Here is a 19836-nt window from a genome sequence, read left to right as displayed (position 1 = left end):
GCAAAGAACATAATCAATCTGATTTTGGTATTGATTATCTGGTGATGTCCATGCGTAGGGTCTTCCCTTTTGTTGTTGGAAGAGGGTGTTTGCTGTGACCAGTGTGTTCTCTTAGCAAAACTCTGTTAGCCTTTGCCCTGCTTCATTTTGTACTCAAAGGCCAAATTTGCATGTTACTCCAGGTATCTGTTGACTTCCTACTTTTGCATTCCAGTCCCTTATAATGAAAAGAACAACTTTTTTGGGTGTTAGTTCTAGAAGGTCTTGTCGGTCTTCATCAAACCACTTAACTTCAGCTTCTTCAGCATTACTGGTTGGGACATAGATCTGGATTACTGTGATATTGGGCTTCCTTTATAGCTCAGTTGGTATATCTTCTGCCTGGAATGCAGGAGTCCCAGTTTGATTCATGGTTCGGGAAGATCCCCTGGAGAAGGAAATGGCAACCCACTCCAGTATTCTTGCCTGGAGAATCCCATGGACAGTGGATCCTGGTAGGATCGCAAGAGTTGGACACAACTTAGCGACTAAACCACCACCATAACCACCACTGTGATGTTGAATGGTTTGCCTTGGAAATGAACAGAGATCATTCTGTTATTTTTGAGATTGCATCCAAGTACTACATTTTGAACTCTTTTGTTGACTATGAGGGCTGTTCCATTTCTTCTAAGGGATTTTTGCCCACAGTAATAGATATAATGGTCTTCGGAGTTAAATCCACCCATTCCAGTCCATTTTAGTTCACTGATTCCTAAAATGTCGATGTTTACTCTTGCCATCTTCTGTTTGACCACTTCTAATTTACCTTGATTCATGGACCTAACATTCTAGGTTCCTATGCAGTATTGCTCTTTACAGCATCAGACTTTCCTTCCATCACCAGTCACATCCGCAACTGTGGGTGTTATTTTTGCTTTGTCTCCGTCTCTTCATTCTTTTTGGAGTTATTTCTCTGCTGATCTCCAGTAGCATATTGGGCACCTGCCAACCTGGGGAGTTCATCTTTCAGTGTCCTGTCTTTTTGCCTTTTCATATTGCTCATGGGCTTCTCAAGACAAGGCTACTGAAGTGATTTGCCATTCCCTTCTCCGATGGACCACATCTGTCCATTTTGGGTGGCCCTACACAGCATGGCTCATAGTTTCATTAAGTTAGACAAGGCTGTGGTCCATGTCATCAGATTGATTAGTTTTTTGTGATTGTGGTTTTGTTCTTTCTGCTCTCTGCTAGATAAGGATAAGAGGCTTATGGAAGCTTCCTGATAGGGGAAGCTGACTGAGGGGGAAACTGGGTCTTATTCAGATGGTGCCATGCTCAGTAAATCTTTAATCCAGTTTTTTGTTGATGGGTGGGGCTGTGTTCCCTCGCTGTTTTTTGACCTGAGGCCAAACTATGGTGGAGGTAATGGAGATAATGGTGACCTCCTTCCAAAGGTCTCCTGCACTCAGTGCTCTGGACCCTGCAGCAGGCCACCACTGTCCCATGCCTCCACTGGAGACTCCTGGACACGCTTGGGCAAGTCTGGGTCAGTCTCTAGCTGAAAAATGGCAGAGCTGAGTTTTTAACCATTATGCTATTATAATGCCTCTTAATGTAAATGTTTAAACTTTTTGATGTACTAAGTGGCAGTTCCGTGTGGTTCAACCAGTTGTCAGAAAATAGAAGATCTAAGAAGTATTAAATACATATATGAGGCAACAGATTAATAATGGATTTCTAAAAGAACTTTAAAATGTATCTAGTCTGTGTGTATGTGTTTGGAGATAAACTAGGCCAGTTTCCATATCCTCTGAGCTCCCCTCCCACTTGGTCAAAGAAAAAGATACCTTTGTAGATGCTGAACTTACTATAGCACAGTCTCAAAGAGGGTAAAGATCTCTAAGTGACAAGCAAAAGGACAGTTGAAGTTGCTGGTTTTGGTGATTAATCACATCACCAGCAGTCTGCCCGGGGATTGATCATCTTAACTTCGGTTGTACGTATTTTTTATTAAGAGTAAAGTATAACTTTTATGTCCTAGGATACCCAAAATGGACTTTGTTAGGATGATTTGAATTCAGCTATGAAGGTTGTTACTTTAATTCTTGATAAAAGAAGCAACATACTAAGAAGCTGTTGTTGTTCAGTCACTAAGTTGTGTCCGACTCTTTGTGACCCCATGGACTGCAGTACACCAGACTTCTAGAGTATCCCTTAGTTGTTATAACTGAGAAGCTATAACACTAAACTTTTGTATGCCCAGATATTAATATATGTAAGCCAGAATTGACACAATTACAAGGAGAAGTTTGTCCATTGTGGGAGAACTTTTAAATACACCAGTTAATGAGAGATAGGTAAATAACTTAATTTGCAAGTATTCGATATCTAATATACACATATAAAGCCGCATGCATATTTGAATATTGCTTTTGTGAACTAAGTGGAGCCTTGGTTGCTGCACTGTGCAGTGAAGTAACATGGAACTCTAGTGAATCAGAGGAATACCTTCGGATATTCTAAATTTTTATGAGAAGCACAGTGACACTTAACATTTCAGATACCACAGAATCATTCATTACCACAGAACTGAAATAGTTCATAATTTGACCATTAGATTGCACTGTGTTTTTTTCAATTACATATTTTGTCTAAGTGAAATAAAGATATTTTATTTAAACTTATGTTTGCCTTGGCACCACCCCACCCCCCGGCTCCCAAATTACTATTAACTAGTTTGGATCTAACTATTTGATAAAGAAAACTGTTGGATATTGCCTTTGGCTTATACTATGTACTGAAAAAGTTTGGGAAACTCTGTTTTAAAGCAAATGTCAGCTAATTTCAGTGTTGTACAGACTTTGTTCTTTGATTACAAAACAATTAAATGCGAAATCAGTGATTGAGAAAGTTACCAAAACCTCATAATTGTTGGGGAAAAGTAAGCACTTCTCAATACCTTGAGCATGAAGAAATCCTAATGGAAGTTAACTAACACCAATACATGACCAAGAGAAAGATATTACATGTCAGAACCTGTGGAATTGAAGAGTTACCTTTACAGGAGAAATTTATAGCAGGTAGAGGGAAATGAAAGGAATTTAAAAGGCATGTTAATTCATATATAGCATTATTTTTAAAAAATATTAGTACATTACTTCCCTGTGTAGTATAGATCCCCTGGAGAAGGTAATGGCTACCCACTCCAGTATTCTTGCCTGGAGAATTCTATGGATAGAGGAGACTGGCGGGCTACAGTCCATGGGGTCGCAAAGAGTTGGACACAACTGAGCAACTAACACTTTAACTTTGACATCACTTCGTTTTTACTGCATGAGAAGACTCTTGAGAGTCCTTTGTCTAGCAAGGAGATCAAACCAGTCAATCCTAAAGGAAATCAGCCCTGAATATTCATTGGAAAGATTAATGCTGAAGCTCCAGTACTTTCGCCACATGATGTGAAGAGCCAACTCATTAGAAAAGACCCTGATGCTGGGAAAGATTGAGGGCAGGAGAAGAAGGGGGAGACAGAGGTTGAGATGGTTGGATGGCATCACCAATTCAATGGACATTACTTTGACCAAACACTGGGACATAGTGAAGGACAGGGAAGCCTGACATGCTTCAATCCGTGGGGTTTCAGAGTCGGACACGACTTAGTGACTGAATAACAACAATGAACCACCCCAAAGCCTGGTGGCTTAGGAACAAAATAACCATTTTATTCCACTGACAATTCTGTGGGTTGGCAGAGTGGTTCTTCTGTTCTGGGCCAGTTCACCTGATCTCTGCTTGATCTAAAGAAGTTTCTTACTACTGACTGAGACCTTAGTTGTCTTCCACATACCCTCATCCTGCAACAGGCAAGCTCACAGTTGTTCACCTGGTGGCTCTAGAATTATATAAGTGGCAAGAGAGGACATGCTTGGATGTGGAGGAACTTTTCAAGTTCATTTACTAAACTCAAGTCCATTGCCAAAGCAAGTTACATGGCCATACCTGGAATAAACACAGGACCAGATTATCCAGAGGCCTGGATATCAGAAGGGGAATGGTAACCATTTTCTAAAACAACCACAATTTGAATATGAACAATTTTTTGCCAATAAATTTGAAAACTTAGGTGAAACAAACAATTTCCCAGTGGAAAAATTTAAAACAATTTAGCCAGCTTACTCAAGAAGAAATTTAAAAACCTGAATAGATTTTTAAACAATTAATTAGATCAGTAACTAAAAATTTAACCTCTCTTATTGCCCTGAAAAGAAAAAGTACTCACAGATAGAACTCCAGCAAACATTCAAGGGACTGACAATTTTAGCCTTACTTAGTGATTTCAGAGAAGGTAGAGGGAACATTTCTCAACTCATTTTATAAGATTAACAAGCCATAACACCAAGAATCAGGCCAAGACAGTGAGAAAAGATGTATATAAGCCAGTTTCACTTATGAACGTAGGTGGGAAAAAATCCCACATAAAATATTATTAAATTGAATCCAGTAATGAATATACATACATATTTTAATTCCAAGACAGGTTTATCCCAGCTTATAAGTTGAACATTAAAAAGTTCTGAGTTTAACATTAAAAACTCATAGTTTACCACATTTATAGATGAAAGGAGAGAATTATGTGGCCATTTGAATAGTTTTTTTTTTTAAAGCACAGTTTAGTAAAATTGAGCACCTATGTGTGTCTGAAAAAGAAAAAGAAAATTTAGCGAATTAGAAAGGAGCTTCCTTACAGCAGACATAATATATAATGGTAAAATGCTATCCCTGGATGGGGCATCTGTGTACAGAGGAGGATTTAGTTGTGCTTATGCTCTTGTATTACTTTTGTGCCTGAAATACCTGGGAGAGTAGGAGGAATAGGGGGAGTAAGATCCCTGAAAGACCTTAGAAAGTGTAATTATTCAGACTCTGGTAAAATTAGAGGAAACAGAGGATGAGAACAGAATCAGGGTTAGAATAATTTTTGTTTTGTTTATCTGTCAAATCAGTCAACTTTGTTGAAACTTTTTAGATGGCTTAAATTCCAAGAAGTGTTAAAAATTACCATATAATACATGTTGTTGTGAACCACACAGTCAAAGGCTTTCTCGTAGTCAGTGAAGCAGAAGTAGATGTTTTTCTGGAATTCCCTTGCTTTCTCTATGATCCAACGAATATTGGCGATTTGATGTCAATTTTTTGGGCTCCAAAATCACTGCAGATGGTGACTACAGCCATGAAAGTAGAAGACACTTGCATCTTGGAAAGAAAGCTATGACAAACCTAGACACTATATTAAAAACAGAGACATTGCTTTTCCAACAAAGGTCTGTATAGTCAAAGCTGTGGTTTTCCCAGTAGTCAGGTACGGATGTGAGAATTGAACTATAAAAAGACTTGAGTGCCAAAGAATTGATGGTTTAGAATTGTAGTGCTGGAGGAGACTCTTGGAGTCCCTTGGACAGCAGGGAGATCAAACCAATCAGTCTTAAATATCTGATGAATATTCATTGGAAGGACTGATGCTTGAAGCTGAAGCTCCAATACTTTGGCCACATGATTACTCATTGATAAAGATCCTAATGCTAGGGAAGATTGAAAGCAAAAGGAGAAGAAGGACAAAAGGATGAGATAGCTAGATGGCATCACTCACTCCATGGACATGAACTTAAACTCTAGAAGATGGTGGAAGACAAGGAAGGCTGGTGTGCTGCAGTCCATGGGGTCGCTAAGAGTCAGACACAGCTTAGCGACTGAATAACAAACAATAATGGATTTTAGGGTTAACTGTGTTGTAATTCACAAGGTGAAAAGCATACATTTTTTTTTTTAATTTGGAAAAAAATTCATACTTGCAGTTTGAAATTCAGGGTTTCAAGAATAGTACCCGAAAAGTACAGCACTCAGCACCCAACTTCCTTGATTCTTGGCATTTTCCCATATTTGCATTATTCTCACTTTCTCCCTGATAAATAAATAAATATATATATTTATATAGCCCCCCAACCAGTTAAGTTGTGGCATGGTGCCCCCTTCACCCTTAGTACATTATTTTCATACACCTTCCAGTGTAACCACAGTTCTTTTTTCAAGTCCACCTAAATTTCTTTCTAATCCATAGACCGTCACTCATACTTTGCTAGCTTTTTCCCATAATATTCTTTTATAAATCCAAGATCCAATCTAGGATTTGACATTGCAGTTAGTTGTATCATTTCTTAAGTCTCCTTTGATCCAGTAGTTCTTCAGTTTATATCTTTCATGACAGTGTATTTGAATATATAGACTGATTTTTTAATAGAATGGCCCGTTTATGTTTGTCTGACTTTTCTCAGATGGTCATTGTTATTACTACTATTATTTTGCTCAGGAGTACCACCAAGATGATACTGTTTTCTCAACACATCGATGAGAAGGCATACTGTGTTGATTTTCATTTACTGTTTTTTCTTTTTAAAATGTATTTGAAATTAAAAAAAAAAAATTATTGGCCTGCAAGGAGATCAAACCTGTCAATCCTAAAGGAAATCAGTCCTGAAAATTGATTGGAGGATTGATGCTGAATCTGATTGGCCACCTGATGTGAAGAACTGGCTCATTGGAAAAGACCCTGATGTTGGGAAAGATTGAAGGCAGGAGGAGAAGCAACTGATAGCTGATTTACTTTGCTGTATGCCTGAAATTAACACAACATTGTAAATCAACTATCAGTTCAGTTCAGTCTCTCAGTCATGTCAGACTCTGCGACCCCACTGACTGCAACACGCCTGGCTTCACTGTGCTCGCTCAAACTCATGTCCATTGAGTCGGTCATGCCATCCACGCGTCTCATGCTCTGTTGTCCCCTTCTTCTCCCGCCTTCAGTCTTTCCTGGCATCAGGGTCTTTTCCAGTGAGCCAGTTCTTCACATCAGGTGGCCAAAGCATTGGAGCTTCAGATTCAGCATCAGTCCTTCCAATGAATATTCAGGACTGATTTCCTTTAGGATGGGACTCTCAAGAGTCTTCTCCAACACCACAGTTCAAAAGCTTCAATTCTTTGGTGCTCAGCTTTCTTTATAGTCCAACTCTCACATCCATACATTACCACTGGAAAAACCATAGCTTTGACTAGACGGACCTTTGTTGGCAAAGTAATGTCTCTGCTTTTTAATATGCTGTCTAGGTTGGTCATAGCTTTTCTTCCAAGGAGCAAGTGTCTCTTGATTTCATGGCTGCAGTCACCATCTGCAGTGATTTTGGAGCCCCCAAAAATAAAGTCTGTCAGTGTTTCCGTTGTTTTCCCATCTATTTGCCATGAAGTGATGGGACCAGATGCCATGATCTTAGCTTTCTGAATGTTGAGTTTTAAGCCAACTTTTTCACTCTTCTCTTTCACTTTCATCAAGAGGCTCTTTAGTTCCTCCTCATTTTCTGCCATAACGGTCGTGTCATCTGTATATCTGAGGTTATTGATATTTTTCCCAGCAGTCTTGATTCCAGCTTGTACTCCATACAGCCCAGCATTTCACATGATATACTCTGCGTATGAGTTAAATAAACATGGGAACAATATACAACCTTGATGTACCCCTTTCCCGATTTGGAACCAGTCTATTGTTCCACGCCCAGTTCTAACTGTTGGTTCTTAACCTGCATATGGATTTCTCAGGAAGCAGGTCAGGTGGTCTGGTATTCCCATCTCTTTCAGAATTTTCCACAGTTTGTTGTGATCTACACAGTCAAAGATTTTGCATAGTCAATAAAGCAGAAGCAGATGTTTTTCTGGAACTCTTTGTCTTTTTCAGTGATCCAGCGGATGTTGTCAATTTGACCTCTGGTTCTTCTGCCTTTTCTAAATCCAGCTTGAACATCTGGAAGTTCATGGTTCACGTACTGTTGAAGCCTGGCTTTGGCAATTTTGAGCGTTATGTTACTAGTGTGTGAAATGAGTGCAATTGTGCAGTAGTTTGAGCATTCTTTGGCATTGCCTTTCTTTGGGATTGGAATGAAAACTGACCTTTTCCAGTCCTGTGGCCACTGCTGAGTTTTCCAAATCGGCTGGCATATTGAGTACAGCACTTTCATAGCGTCATGTTTTAGGATTTGAAATAGCTCAAGTGGAATTCCATCACTTCCACTAGTTTTGTTCGTAGTGATGCTTTCTGAGGACCTGCTTGACTTTGCATTCCAGGATGTCTGACTCTAGGTGAGTGATCACACGATTGTGGTTATCTGGGTCATGAAGATCTTTTTTGTATAGTTCTTCTGTGTATTCTTGCCACCTCGTCTTACTGTCTTCTCCTTCTGTTAAGTCCATACCGTTTCTGCCCTTTATTGTGCCCATCTTTGCATGAAATGGTCCTTTGGTATCACTAATTTCCTTGAAGAGATATATTTTCTGTTTAATATTTTATTTTCCCCCATATAGGCCATTACAGAATTTTGAGTAGAATTCCCTGAGTTATATGTATTTTTCCTTTACTCAATTATAACTTTTGCCATTTGATCAGGACACTTATCTGCCAAGTTTTTTCTCTGTAAATTAGTAAGTATTCTGTGGGGAGCCACTTGAGACTATAAAATATCAGTGCATGATTTTCATATTTGTGAGATGCATTAATTTGAAAATAATGTGGAATTAATTTTTTGAGTAGATACTAAATGTGCTGTGGTATAATTTGAAGTTGGTAATCTCTTAAGCATTAGCGTACATGTCAGCATCTAGTTTAAACATGATTCCTTATACAGAGCGCAAAAGTAAATGCCGCGCATGTAACCCAGTCTCTCTCTAGTTTTTCTATTTGATCTGAATTTTTAGCATCAGTATTAATACACCATCAGTACCTTTCTGTTGTAGTCAAACACTTCTGTAAATATTGAAGACCAGAAGGTAAAGTCTTGGAAGTTTTAAATTGAAAAGAATCTTAGATATCAGTCTTTTATCTTATTTTTAATTCTGTAGACAAACTAAAAAAAGAAAAATTGTCATTTACCCAGTTATATGTTATGTAAAATGGCACACGTTGCCATTACAAAAAGTTCAAGTCCCATAAAATGTAGAAATAAGAGTTTAAAACTGAGGTAATAGGAAGTAGAGGACATTTTTGCTAGTGAATTCCCATTCCTGCACTCCCAATAAGTGGGATACATAAAAATCTTAACATTTGAGCGATAAACCCTCATTAAGCTGGCTTCTTAATAAATGCATTGCTTCAGGCAACCATTAGCAGTAAGTTGATGAACACTAGTATACTAGTTGAAATGTATTTGCTGGACCTTTATAATAAGAGAAGGAAATGGCAACCCACTTCAGTGTGCTTGCCTGGAGAATCCCAGGGACACTGGAGCCTGGTGGGCTGCTGTCTGTGGGGTCGCACAGAGTCAGACACCACTGATGCGACTTAGCAACAGCAGCATAATAATTTAAAATTTGAATCGTCTTTTACAAACTAGAAAGCACAGTATTGGTGAAAACAGTTGCTGCCTAATAAACTGTGTGTGTATGAATGCTGGTCTTTAAACCAGTTAATTTTGTTACCAAATCCAGAATGTGTCTGTCATTGATTTGCAATATACATATTTAATTCATATTATCCTTATAAAGAGATTTAGTATTTATTTCACGGTTGGCCGATAAAGTTGAAATAATTTTAATGACATTTTCATTAGCAGCAGCATTTACAACTTAACTATTTTATTGGTTGTCTTTCAGAACAAAAGAGATGAACACTTACTGAAAAAAAGAAATGTTCCCCAAGAGGAAAGTTTAGAAGATTCAGATGTTGATGCTGATTTTAAAGCAGTAAGTTAACCTTGCTTATAAGGTGTTGTAAAAGTGATTCTTATAATAACCAGAGAACTTCATTCTCAATCTTAAGACTAATTTTACAATGATTTTTAGGGTATATTAACTCTTAACTTTAGTAAATATATTAATTAATGTAATTTTGCTATTAAACTCTTTGCTGAACTATCTTTTTTTCTTTTTAAGCAAAATGTAACACTAGAAGCTATATTGCAGGTATGTTATTAATTTAATATTCTCTTCTTGAAGTATTTTGAAATTGATTTTTTTTTTAATTTCTGAAATTTACATTTGGTGTTGCAGAATGCCACAAGTGATAACCCAGTGGTCCAGTTGAGTGCTGTCCAGGCTGCAAGGTAAGGATGAATTTGTCCAGAGAGAGAATTATGTCACACCTGGTCTAGAAGTAGTAATTGTTATTTCAGCAGTTAATTTCTTGAAACTTACAGCAGTTAATTTCTCAAACTTCTTTTTGTAGAAAGCTTTTATCCAGTGACAGAAATCCACCAATTGATGACCTAATAAAATCTGGGATTTTACCAATTCTAGTGAAATGTCTAGAAAGGGATGATAAGTAAGTATGGATTTGACTCCCTGTTCACTTTTTTCAGCCAACTGAAAATTTGGGGTTATTATTTAAGTAATGGGTTCCATTTGGTTTTGCCTTTATCACATTTTTCATTTGTCATGTATTTTAACACAATTTTCTTAATACTGTGATCATACTCTGCAGACCTAAGTGCTTTTCTTTTTAGTTTATAAAGTATGTGTGTGTATTTTCTAGGAAAATTTTAACATCTCTTTATTGTCTGTTCTAAATTATCTCAAACATTTGTAGTCTTTATTTGTTAGTTGGCTTATTCTTCAGTAATGTTTTAAAACAACCCAAATAGTGTTTGAGTCATTCCTTGCTTATGAGTCTATATATAGATTAACCTCATGACTTGAGTCAACATGAATGGTTTCCAGAACTGAGTAGCTCTTTCTTACCCTGGGAATATTCCAGCTGATCACTGATACTCTGTGAAGTCTTTAACAGAACTCCAGCCGTGATTAGTTGTCTATCATCATGGTTTTTATTTGTGGTAAATTAAAAATAAGAGGGCAGATTATAGTTCCCAAAATAGAAAGAGAAAAATACCACTTGGTATCTTTTGAGGTACTGGCCCCATTTCTACTAGTATTTGGAGAGATCTTGGTGTGCTAGATCTTAAACCTCATCAGTTTGAGTTAACTGGGTAGAATGTAAGTCTGAACCCCAAAATACATTTAAACAAAGGCTTATTTTTCTTTTAAGGATCATTTAAACTAAAACTTGGGGGTATTTTGCTAAATATTGTCTATGAGATTTTCAGGTGACTAGATTAAAATAGTAGCATTATAAATGTTTCCACTAAGGGTTTTTATTATTTTAAAATACTTCATTCTTTTTCCATTATGTGCCACAACCATCTCTCCAAAAGCCCTTAACACTTTTTAAATACTATCATATATGTTTTCTGTAAGATTTATTTAAGCAAAAATAAGTTTTATTTCAATTTTTTTTTTTTTAATTCTGTTTGCCTCTACCTTTAGGGCCCTCTTTTTTCTTTCTTTCTTTCTTTCTTTTTTTTTTTGGCTCTTGAGCTGCTTTTCTTTTTTCTTCTCTTCTTTTCCATTTATTTATTTATTTTGCCTTTTTGTCTTTGTCATGGTCTCATTTGTATGGGTGTGTCTGTGAAATGTAGCTTGTATATATAACAGAAGAGTATGCTGAAATATATACGGACATGTATAACTACCACTGAAGGTAAAAATAGAAAATTGTTAATAGTTTCAGTCTGACTTAATGTATTTGTTACGGTCAACTGTGTCATAATATAAAAGACCCAAGACTGGAGCTGAATAGACCTTGGTTTAAATCTAGGGTTTGCTACTGACCTAAACCCAAATATGATGCTTAGGTACCTAATCTATAAAATTTAGGTGGTTGCGAGGAATGAAAATAATATATACAAAATACCACATAATACCAAGCATATACTAAATGTTTCTTCATTGTTTACTTATTGCGCTCATTTTATTACTTATTTTCTCTATCTTATCTCTCTCTTTTTAAATGACATCTTAGAAGACTTTCCCTAGCTTTGTAATTGTATTTTTACATCTTTCTGTTTTCTCATTTCAGGCCCTCATTGTCAGTAGCTTGCCAAACCATATATCCTAGTTTAATAACTCTTTCTCCTTCTAGTCTGAGACAACATAAACTGTCTCATCATCTTTGATTTTATCATTCCTTTATTTCTCCTCAACTTCGATATCCTCTTATTTCTTGCCTTTGCCAAAGTTCATCGTACGTTAATGGTTCTTGTCTGCTACTTCATTGTCTGGTCTGTTCCATCTTTTTAACCTTACTGCTTGCTATTATCACAGACATTTTCTCTTCTTAAAACCTTTTCCTTCTCTGATCTCTCTAATCTTTTGATATTAACAACCTTACTCTCTTTCTTTGATATTTATAGAGTTTCTTCTAAGTTCCTAACCTTTGGCTTTCCTTGGTTTTTGCTCATTCCCACCTCCTCCCACCTTGGCATTCTTTTTGAAAAGAATTGATGTTTTTCAGCTATCTACCCTAACTTAACATAGATAATTTCTTCTTAACAGATTTTTCCTACATCAGCCTTTGACCATTTTTATCTCTTCTTCATGGACTTCAACACTGTTTTCTTTACTTCACTTTTCAGTAGCACTCTACACTTGGTATGTCTGTAGAATAAATTCTAAGTCCTGAAGCCTGAGATTTGAGTCCTGCTCCACACACACCACACACACACACACTGTAACTTTGAGTCCTGCTCCACACACACCACACATACACACACACGCACTGTAACTTACCCTTGCAGTTTTATCCCATGTTACAGTGTTGCATATCTTCTTGGCTTCAGCTCTCTTGGTCTCTGTGTTGTTGTCAGTTGCATACATCATGATCATCCCAGCCATGGTGGTTTTATTTGTATTTCCAGCTGTTAGTGCCTTTCTTTCTTTATCACTCCTGGAAAACCTAGTTCAGTTTTCACTTTCTTTGTGAAGTCTTCCATCACCAATTCCAAATTATAATGATCTTATCCTGTCAGCAAAATTATGTAGCCTTGTAATATTGCTGGTATGTGAAGCAGGTGATGTAGTGGAGTTAGCGCTTTAAGACCTGTCTAGAGGTTGTGGCAGTGATTCAGATGAGATGATGAGGGCTTCAGCTACCACAGTGATATTTTGGATGGCACTATAAATATAAGAAATATTTAAGAGGTAAAATTGATATGACCTATTGGTTAGATATCTGTGGGAGAGAAAGAGGTCAAGGAAAATAATGACTGGCTAAATGATGCAACTGCCGATGAACCTAAAGAAGTGAGTTTATATTGACTGACTTTGAGAGCAAATGAGACATTCAAGTGGAGATATTCAACAGGCACTTGGACGTAATGAGGCGAAATTCAAGGACAAGGTAAAGGATAACCATGTAATCTGTGGGTCTTAAATGGTAGTTATGTGTCTAAAGATTTTTTTTGTTTTTTACAGTCCTTCATTACAGTTTGAAGCTGCATGGGCATTAACTAATATAGCATCAGGAACCTCTGCACAGACTCAAGCTGTTGTACAGTCTAGTAAGTAGTAACTTATTTACTTGCTGGACCTTCTGTCATTTGTATGAAATGTGCTGAACAGGAAAATCGGTAGAGACAGAGAACAGAGTAAATGGTTGCCTAGGGCTGGGGGAGAAGATGGTAGGACTTTCTGGGTATGGGATTTCTTTTGGGGGCAGTAGAAATGTTGTCAAATTAAATTGTGGTGATGACTACACAACTCTGTATAAACTCTAAGAACCTTTGAATTGTACACTTAAACAGATATATCTCAGTAAAACTGTTAAAAGTTTGAGTCAATTTTAATGTAAACATTCAATAATACAGGTAGATACAGCTAAAAATCCTAGAGGTAGTATACAACTGACTGAAATTTTAAGAAAGTGATCTGCTTTATATTTAGTTCTCACCTGAAATGAATATGATACCAGTCTTTTGGAATTTGAGTTAGTTCATAAGTTATGTGTAGAGTAAGGAGTATAATGATAAATTATCTTGAAATATAAGGTAGGCTTGATATGGGTGTAATCAGTTCTTTAATCCCATATCAACAATTGGAATCATATTGCCTAAAGTATTCTAAGGTAGAAACCTTTTTTTAATGAATTACAGGAAACACTTCACGCTGTTGTTTTCATTTAATTAATATTCCTGCAGTTCTAGATATTGTCAATAAGTCTGTTGCTTGAGACTAGGGGAAACACTAAAACGTAGCATATTTAGGGTACAGGTATTTGCTACATTTATTCATTCACTGAAATATAATTGAGCAACTCTAGTGTACCAAACTCTATATATATTTCATCAACTTATTTAGGCTGAAACCTGTGAACTCTTCAACATTTTGCAGTATAAATATTAGTTTTTCTTCATTATAGATGCCGTACCTCTTTTTCTAAGACTTCTCCATTCACCACATCAGAATGTTTGTGAACAAGCAGTATGGGCTTTGGGAAACATTATAGGTAAGTTGAAATTAGGTTTGAAAACACTCCAGTTAAGTATCTTAATTTAACTTTCTTCCTACATTGGCCATTACACACTATGTTTCCTCTAATTTTAATGCGGGTTGACTATCTTCTTGCTTCATAAATATTAACTTAAGATTGTACCTCTTTAGATGGATATGCAATTTGTTACCCAGGACTGGTAGGTTAAATTTGTGTTCCCCAAATCAAAATCTGGAGAAATAGCAACACTTGATGCCCTTGACTGATGGTGAGGAAACATAGAACATCAGTGTCCCAACATGAGCCATTGCATACATTTCAGACTTTCTCATCCTGAATGTAATTTTTTTTTAAATACAATTTTCATTTCTGTAGGTGATGGTCCTCAATGTAGAGATTATGTCATATCACTGGGAGTTGTCAAACCTCTTCTGTCCTTCATCAATCCCTCCATTCCCATCACCTTCCTTCGGAACGTCACATGGGTCATTGTCAATCTCTGCAGGAATAAGGACCCCCCACCGCCTATGGAGACAGTTCAGGAGGTAAATGAAGAATTGCAAAGGCCAGATGGTATATTTTCCCTATGTTTATGCTTTAGGTTTTCATGCACAGGGAATGAAATAACGCATATACTGATTTCATTGCAGGTATGAGATATTTAAATAATGTATCATAACTTAATTTTTTACTTCTGTGAAATAAAAGTTGAGACTTGTGGGACCTGGCCAAATACAGTCCACCTTAATTCAAGAAACCATAAATTCAAGCAGAAAAATACAAAAGAAGAAAATAAAATCTCAGTTTTATTACTACATTGAGTTGTTGATTTAACACTAAAAAATAAGGGATTGCTGCAGATAAATCTAGTGTACTTATATGCAAATGTTCTAGAGTTAAATTGCTGTGTTAAATCTGCTAATTAAAGCAAAGTAAAATCTTTGCTGTTTACATCTGATTTGTAAATGGATCTGAGTATTTTAAGTTTTATAAAATCCTGTGTAACCTTTAATCACTTGACTAAATTGAGAAATGTTGACTGTGAATCTTTAATCTTTATAATTGGCATCATTCACCATCTTCTGCCACCTCTTGCCCGTATGGGAAGGGTACTTAGTGATTCCCCCCACTCCCTCACGAATTTAAAGAAAAGATCTGAAATGTCTGCATGCAACAGACTTTATACTAGTCATATTTCTCTTGACTAAATCTGAGGTCAAAAACTTTGACTCAAGTAGTTCTTAAATAAAATCTTAGTTTTACTTTAAACAGGTAAGTGGGACAATGAGATCGGTTTTAAGAATGGCTTTTTAAAAATAACTATATACTCGCATCTCCACTGTTTCCGGTAGACATGTCATAAAGAAGGTTATTGAAAGCAAATGTTTTTCCTTTAAGGTGCATTAATCTGTGTCAGACTTACTTGAGTATTTTAGTTAAACATCTGAAATATTTTTTGGTGTTTCAGATTGAATTTATTGTATTTTAATTTTCCTATAGAGATTCAAAAAACTTAATGTTGTTTTTCTTGCACTCAAATAGTATTTACTGCTTTTTAAAAAAAATCACAGTTACTTGTTTTTGCGAAGACATTTTCATCAACTCTAGAGTTATTTATCATTTGTTTTCTTCCCTCAGATTTTGCCAGCATTATGTGTCCTCATATATCATACAGATATAAACGTAAGTAAAACAGAACCTTAGATTTGAAATTTGGCTCTTAATGAGACTGAAGGGGTTATTTATTCTTATGCTTTTAGTAAGTGTCACAATATATCTTAATAATTTGTCAAGCTTCCACAGTGTATGTGGAAGAAATGTATGTTCTGATTTCAGAAATAGGATTAAGGTTAAACTGAGTTTATATCTTAAATCATTCAGAGAACAAAAATGCTAACATTGGAGAAATTATCACATATGTAGTTAACTCAGTTATTTATATCATAATAGTATTTTTAAGTATCATATTTATAAAGTGGTAAAAGCTTTATAAAGCTCCTTATACTTTAAAATTTTTTTAAATTTGATTTTTGTAATTGGTAGTCTAGATATTATTATCCCCATTTTAAAAAAAGAAAGCCTCAGGGAAAGGTTAAGTGACTTATTCAAAGTTGAGGAGCTTGTAAGGGTCAGTGTCCATATTTAAAACTGAGATCTTCTGATGACAGATCTTATTTACTTTCTATGAAACCCTACTAATTCCCAGGCTATAACCTTTTGAGGTACAGTATTGAAGAATATCAAGTATAGCTTTAAATGCAAAGGTATCTTTAGATGATTTGTTCATTATATGAGGTTTGGTTAAGCACTTAGTGTATATATTCTGGCACATTTTTGTTTCAGGCAGTCTGAGAATTCTCCTGATTATAGCAAGACTGAATGTCAGTTCTTCCACAAGTAAAACAGTCGATAATTTTCAGAGAATTCAGAATTGACTCGAATGTTCATCTAGCATGAATTTGGCTTCTGATATTCCAATTAAGATCTCTTCTGATTTGTATGTTTGTGTTTTTGTGTATCTTTGTTTACACATAATATTTATGTGTGGGTGTCAGAATTATGTGTGATTTATCATTGAGATGAAGAAAATAACATCTTTGTTAACATTTCTCAAGAAGCAATATATAGTTCCTATGTAAGTATTGAACCACACATTTCCCTAGTTAATTTTAGGACTTTCTTAGGAAGGAATCTTTTAAGGGTAACTGAAGTAACTTTTTATTTGTGAAGTGTTAGTCTGAACTGTCATAACAGTTAAGTGAATCCTGTTTAGTTGTATACTGTCCTGTTTTCAAAATGGATATAAAAGTGACTTAGCAGTAGACATAAGATAATAAATACCTTAGAAGAAAGGAGGAGGAGGTAAAATTGTTTTTAAAAGTGTATTTGTTGTTACTGAATGCTAAACTTAGTCCTAAGCTTTCTGAAAGCCAAAATTAAAAGGGAAATAAGCAAGATATCTGATATTTCCACCAAGACTTCCCCCCTAGGACTTTAGGGAATTGATTGTAGGGGAATAAAAGCTTCCACCACCTATTGGTCTTGTTTATTTGAAAGCTAGAGGTATTAAAGTAATGAAGTACTGTAGTTGTAAGTATATTTATCAAGTTTAAAAAAACAGATTGTCCCACTTAGACAGAATTGTGCAAAGAATTGTAGGCACAAAAATGAAGAAGACATGGAGACTCTGCCCTCTAAGATGTCAGCATCAGTAGCAGGTAAAAAGAGTGAACGAAATGAGCTTTTGTCAGTTGCTTGCTGTACTAAATCTGTTTCTGTAATCTCCTTTGATCTTATCAGCACCCTTATGAGATAAATTTTGTTCTCTTATTTTACAAGTAAGGAAATTGAAACTCAGTAAAGTAAAATAACCTAACTAAGGGTCATACGATGAATAAAAGCTGTGGCTGAGAATTAAAGCCAAGTCAAGGCCTATGCTGTTTTGTACCATGATCACATAAGGATACAGTATGTGTGCAAACTAACAAGAAAAGAAAACAGAAATCACCAAAATGCTAGAATTATCAAAGCATATGTTCTCTCTGGCAACCAGAAAGCTTCAATGAGAAAGTAACATTTGAAATAAGCATTATAAGGAGAAGGATGGTGGTGGAAGTGTTGTTAGAGGTGAAAAAAGATGATTATGTTAACAGCATTTATTACGGGTTTTAAGTGTGCCAGGCAGTGTTTTTTAGTACTTTTTCAATTGTTAACTCATTTATTCTTTAGAAAAATCATATGCAGTTGGTTATTAAAATTGTCTTCATGTTACAAATATGGTAAAAAAAAAAAAAGACAGCTAACTAATTTGTGTGTAGTCATACAACTAGGATGAGAAGGGTTTTGTCAAGTTGAAAAAGTTGTTTCAGGTACCAGAGGAACTAAATTAAGGATTCAAGAGAATACATGAGGATGTGGAGAATCCAGGTGATTAATAAGCTGAAACATTTGCTGGGGAGTTAAATTACACAGTTTTGTATCCTGTGTCAAGGAGTTTGGGCTTCTCTTGTAATCAGTGCAGTCACTAAGATTTTCAAATAGAGGAGTGCTATGTTCATGTCCGTTATAGTCAGATGATTTGAAAGAGGTAAGGAGGATCTGGAATAGGGCAAATTTGAGCATAACCTGTCCTATTTTGCTATCATAGTAGGTTTGAGGAAGCTGATGAAGGTATGAACCCAAAGTGGTAATGGGTAGGAAAGATAAAGTGAATAGGACTTCAAGAGGAAAGAATCAAAGAGGAGAAGTGAAAAAGTAAAAGAATAATATTAAAATAAAGACTTCATTTATGAGACAGTCATCTGTGAGACTGCTGGAGAAGCTGTGTAGGGGTGTAGAGAGAACTAGGTGGCTTATGGACATTCATATGCTTATATGACATTAGAAGAACTACATACTGACTCAGAGAACTAAAAAATCTGGACTGATTCAGGTCAGTCTGTGTTCATTTTCTTTCTAGTTATTGTTCTTAAAGTCAACGTGCAGTTGCAGTGATTCTGTAGCATTTGGTTTTCCTGTCCTTTTTGAAGTTACTCATCCATGGTTTGATATGCCCAGACAGTTTTGACTGTTACCTAACATTTGATACAAATCTACCTTGCTTTGCTGCTGGCACAAATGAAATCAGTCAGTTGTGGCAGATTGGTTATATGCTGAGACTTGGGTAGTGACACTGATGATATGTCAGGGGTCCCTGAGACCAACTTCAAGTTCAGTGATTTTCTAGAAGGAATCATTGAAAAGCTTTTACACTCATGCTTATAATTTATAGCAAAAGAATACAGATTTGTTTAGGGAAAATCTCTTTTCCCTTCTGTGTAGGGAAAAAACCCAGCTCTTCCTGTGGGTCTCTCTCCTATGTGTCTCCTTTACTGCACACACAGAACACTTCACTTCTCATACTTCTGGTCGCCAGATGTGTTGCAGTAGGGATTTGGGGAGAGGTTCCCCACAACACCAAGTGAGTATCTGCAATCCACTGGCTATCCTACAATTTAATTCAGTTCCAACACTAACCAGAGATAGTGTCAGATCTCACAGGTCAAGGACTCAGTCCCACGTGGTGGCCACCTCTTCCCCTAACCCACAGGCACACTTCAGTTGCCAGTCACAAAGTCAGATTGGCACTTCTGACCAACCAGCTTTAAACTGGAGGTTTAATGCAGAGAACCAAGATCCCCTCCTTGGGTTCTACTAATTTGCTAGAGCAGTTCAAAGAACTTAGGCAAACAGTTAATATTTACTAGTTTATTAAAGGATGAAGCTCTATACAGTCATCAAAGACTGTGGCTTAGATCATTAGCTCCTTATTGCAAATTTCAGATTTAATTTGAAGAAAGTAGGCAAAGCCACTGTACCATTCAGGTATGGCCTAAATCAGACCCCTAATGATTATACAGTGGAAGTGACAAATAGATTTAAGGGATTAGATCTGATAAGAGTGCCTGAAGAACTGTGGACAGAGGTTCATAACCTTGTACAAGAGATGGTGATCAAAA

The 19836-nt window shown here is 36.2% G+C and overlaps 1 protein-coding gene across 2 annotated transcripts in view; it reads left to right on the top strand.

Moving 5' to 3' along the window:
• Positions 1-19836, top strand: part of KPNA3 (karyopherin subunit alpha 3) — a 92117-nt gene that overhangs the window by 56302 nt on the left and 15979 nt on the right. For both annotated transcript variants that reach the window (XM_065902023.1, XM_065902024.1), the window contains exons 3-10: positions 9670-9759; positions 9949-9978; positions 10066-10118; positions 10241-10336; positions 13324-13409; positions 14267-14353; positions 14714-14883; positions 15977-16021. In XM_065902023.1, coding sequence (XP_065758095.1) covers positions 9670-9759; positions 9949-9978; positions 10066-10118; positions 10241-10336; positions 13324-13409; positions 14267-14353; positions 14714-14883; positions 15977-16021 — 657 coding nt within the window. The remainder of the gene's footprint in view (positions 1-9669; positions 9760-9948; positions 9979-10065; positions 10119-10240; positions 10337-13323; positions 13410-14266; positions 14354-14713; positions 14884-15976; positions 16022-19836) is intronic.

This window comes from Muntiacus reevesi, chromosome 11 (assembly GCF_963930625.1).
Source record: "Muntiacus reevesi chromosome 11, mMunRee1.1, whole genome shotgun sequence".
Taxonomy (NCBI): Eukaryota; Metazoa; Chordata; class Mammalia; order Artiodactyla; family Cervidae; genus Muntiacus; species Muntiacus reevesi.
This window is presented reverse-complemented; position numbering and strand designations above follow the sequence as displayed.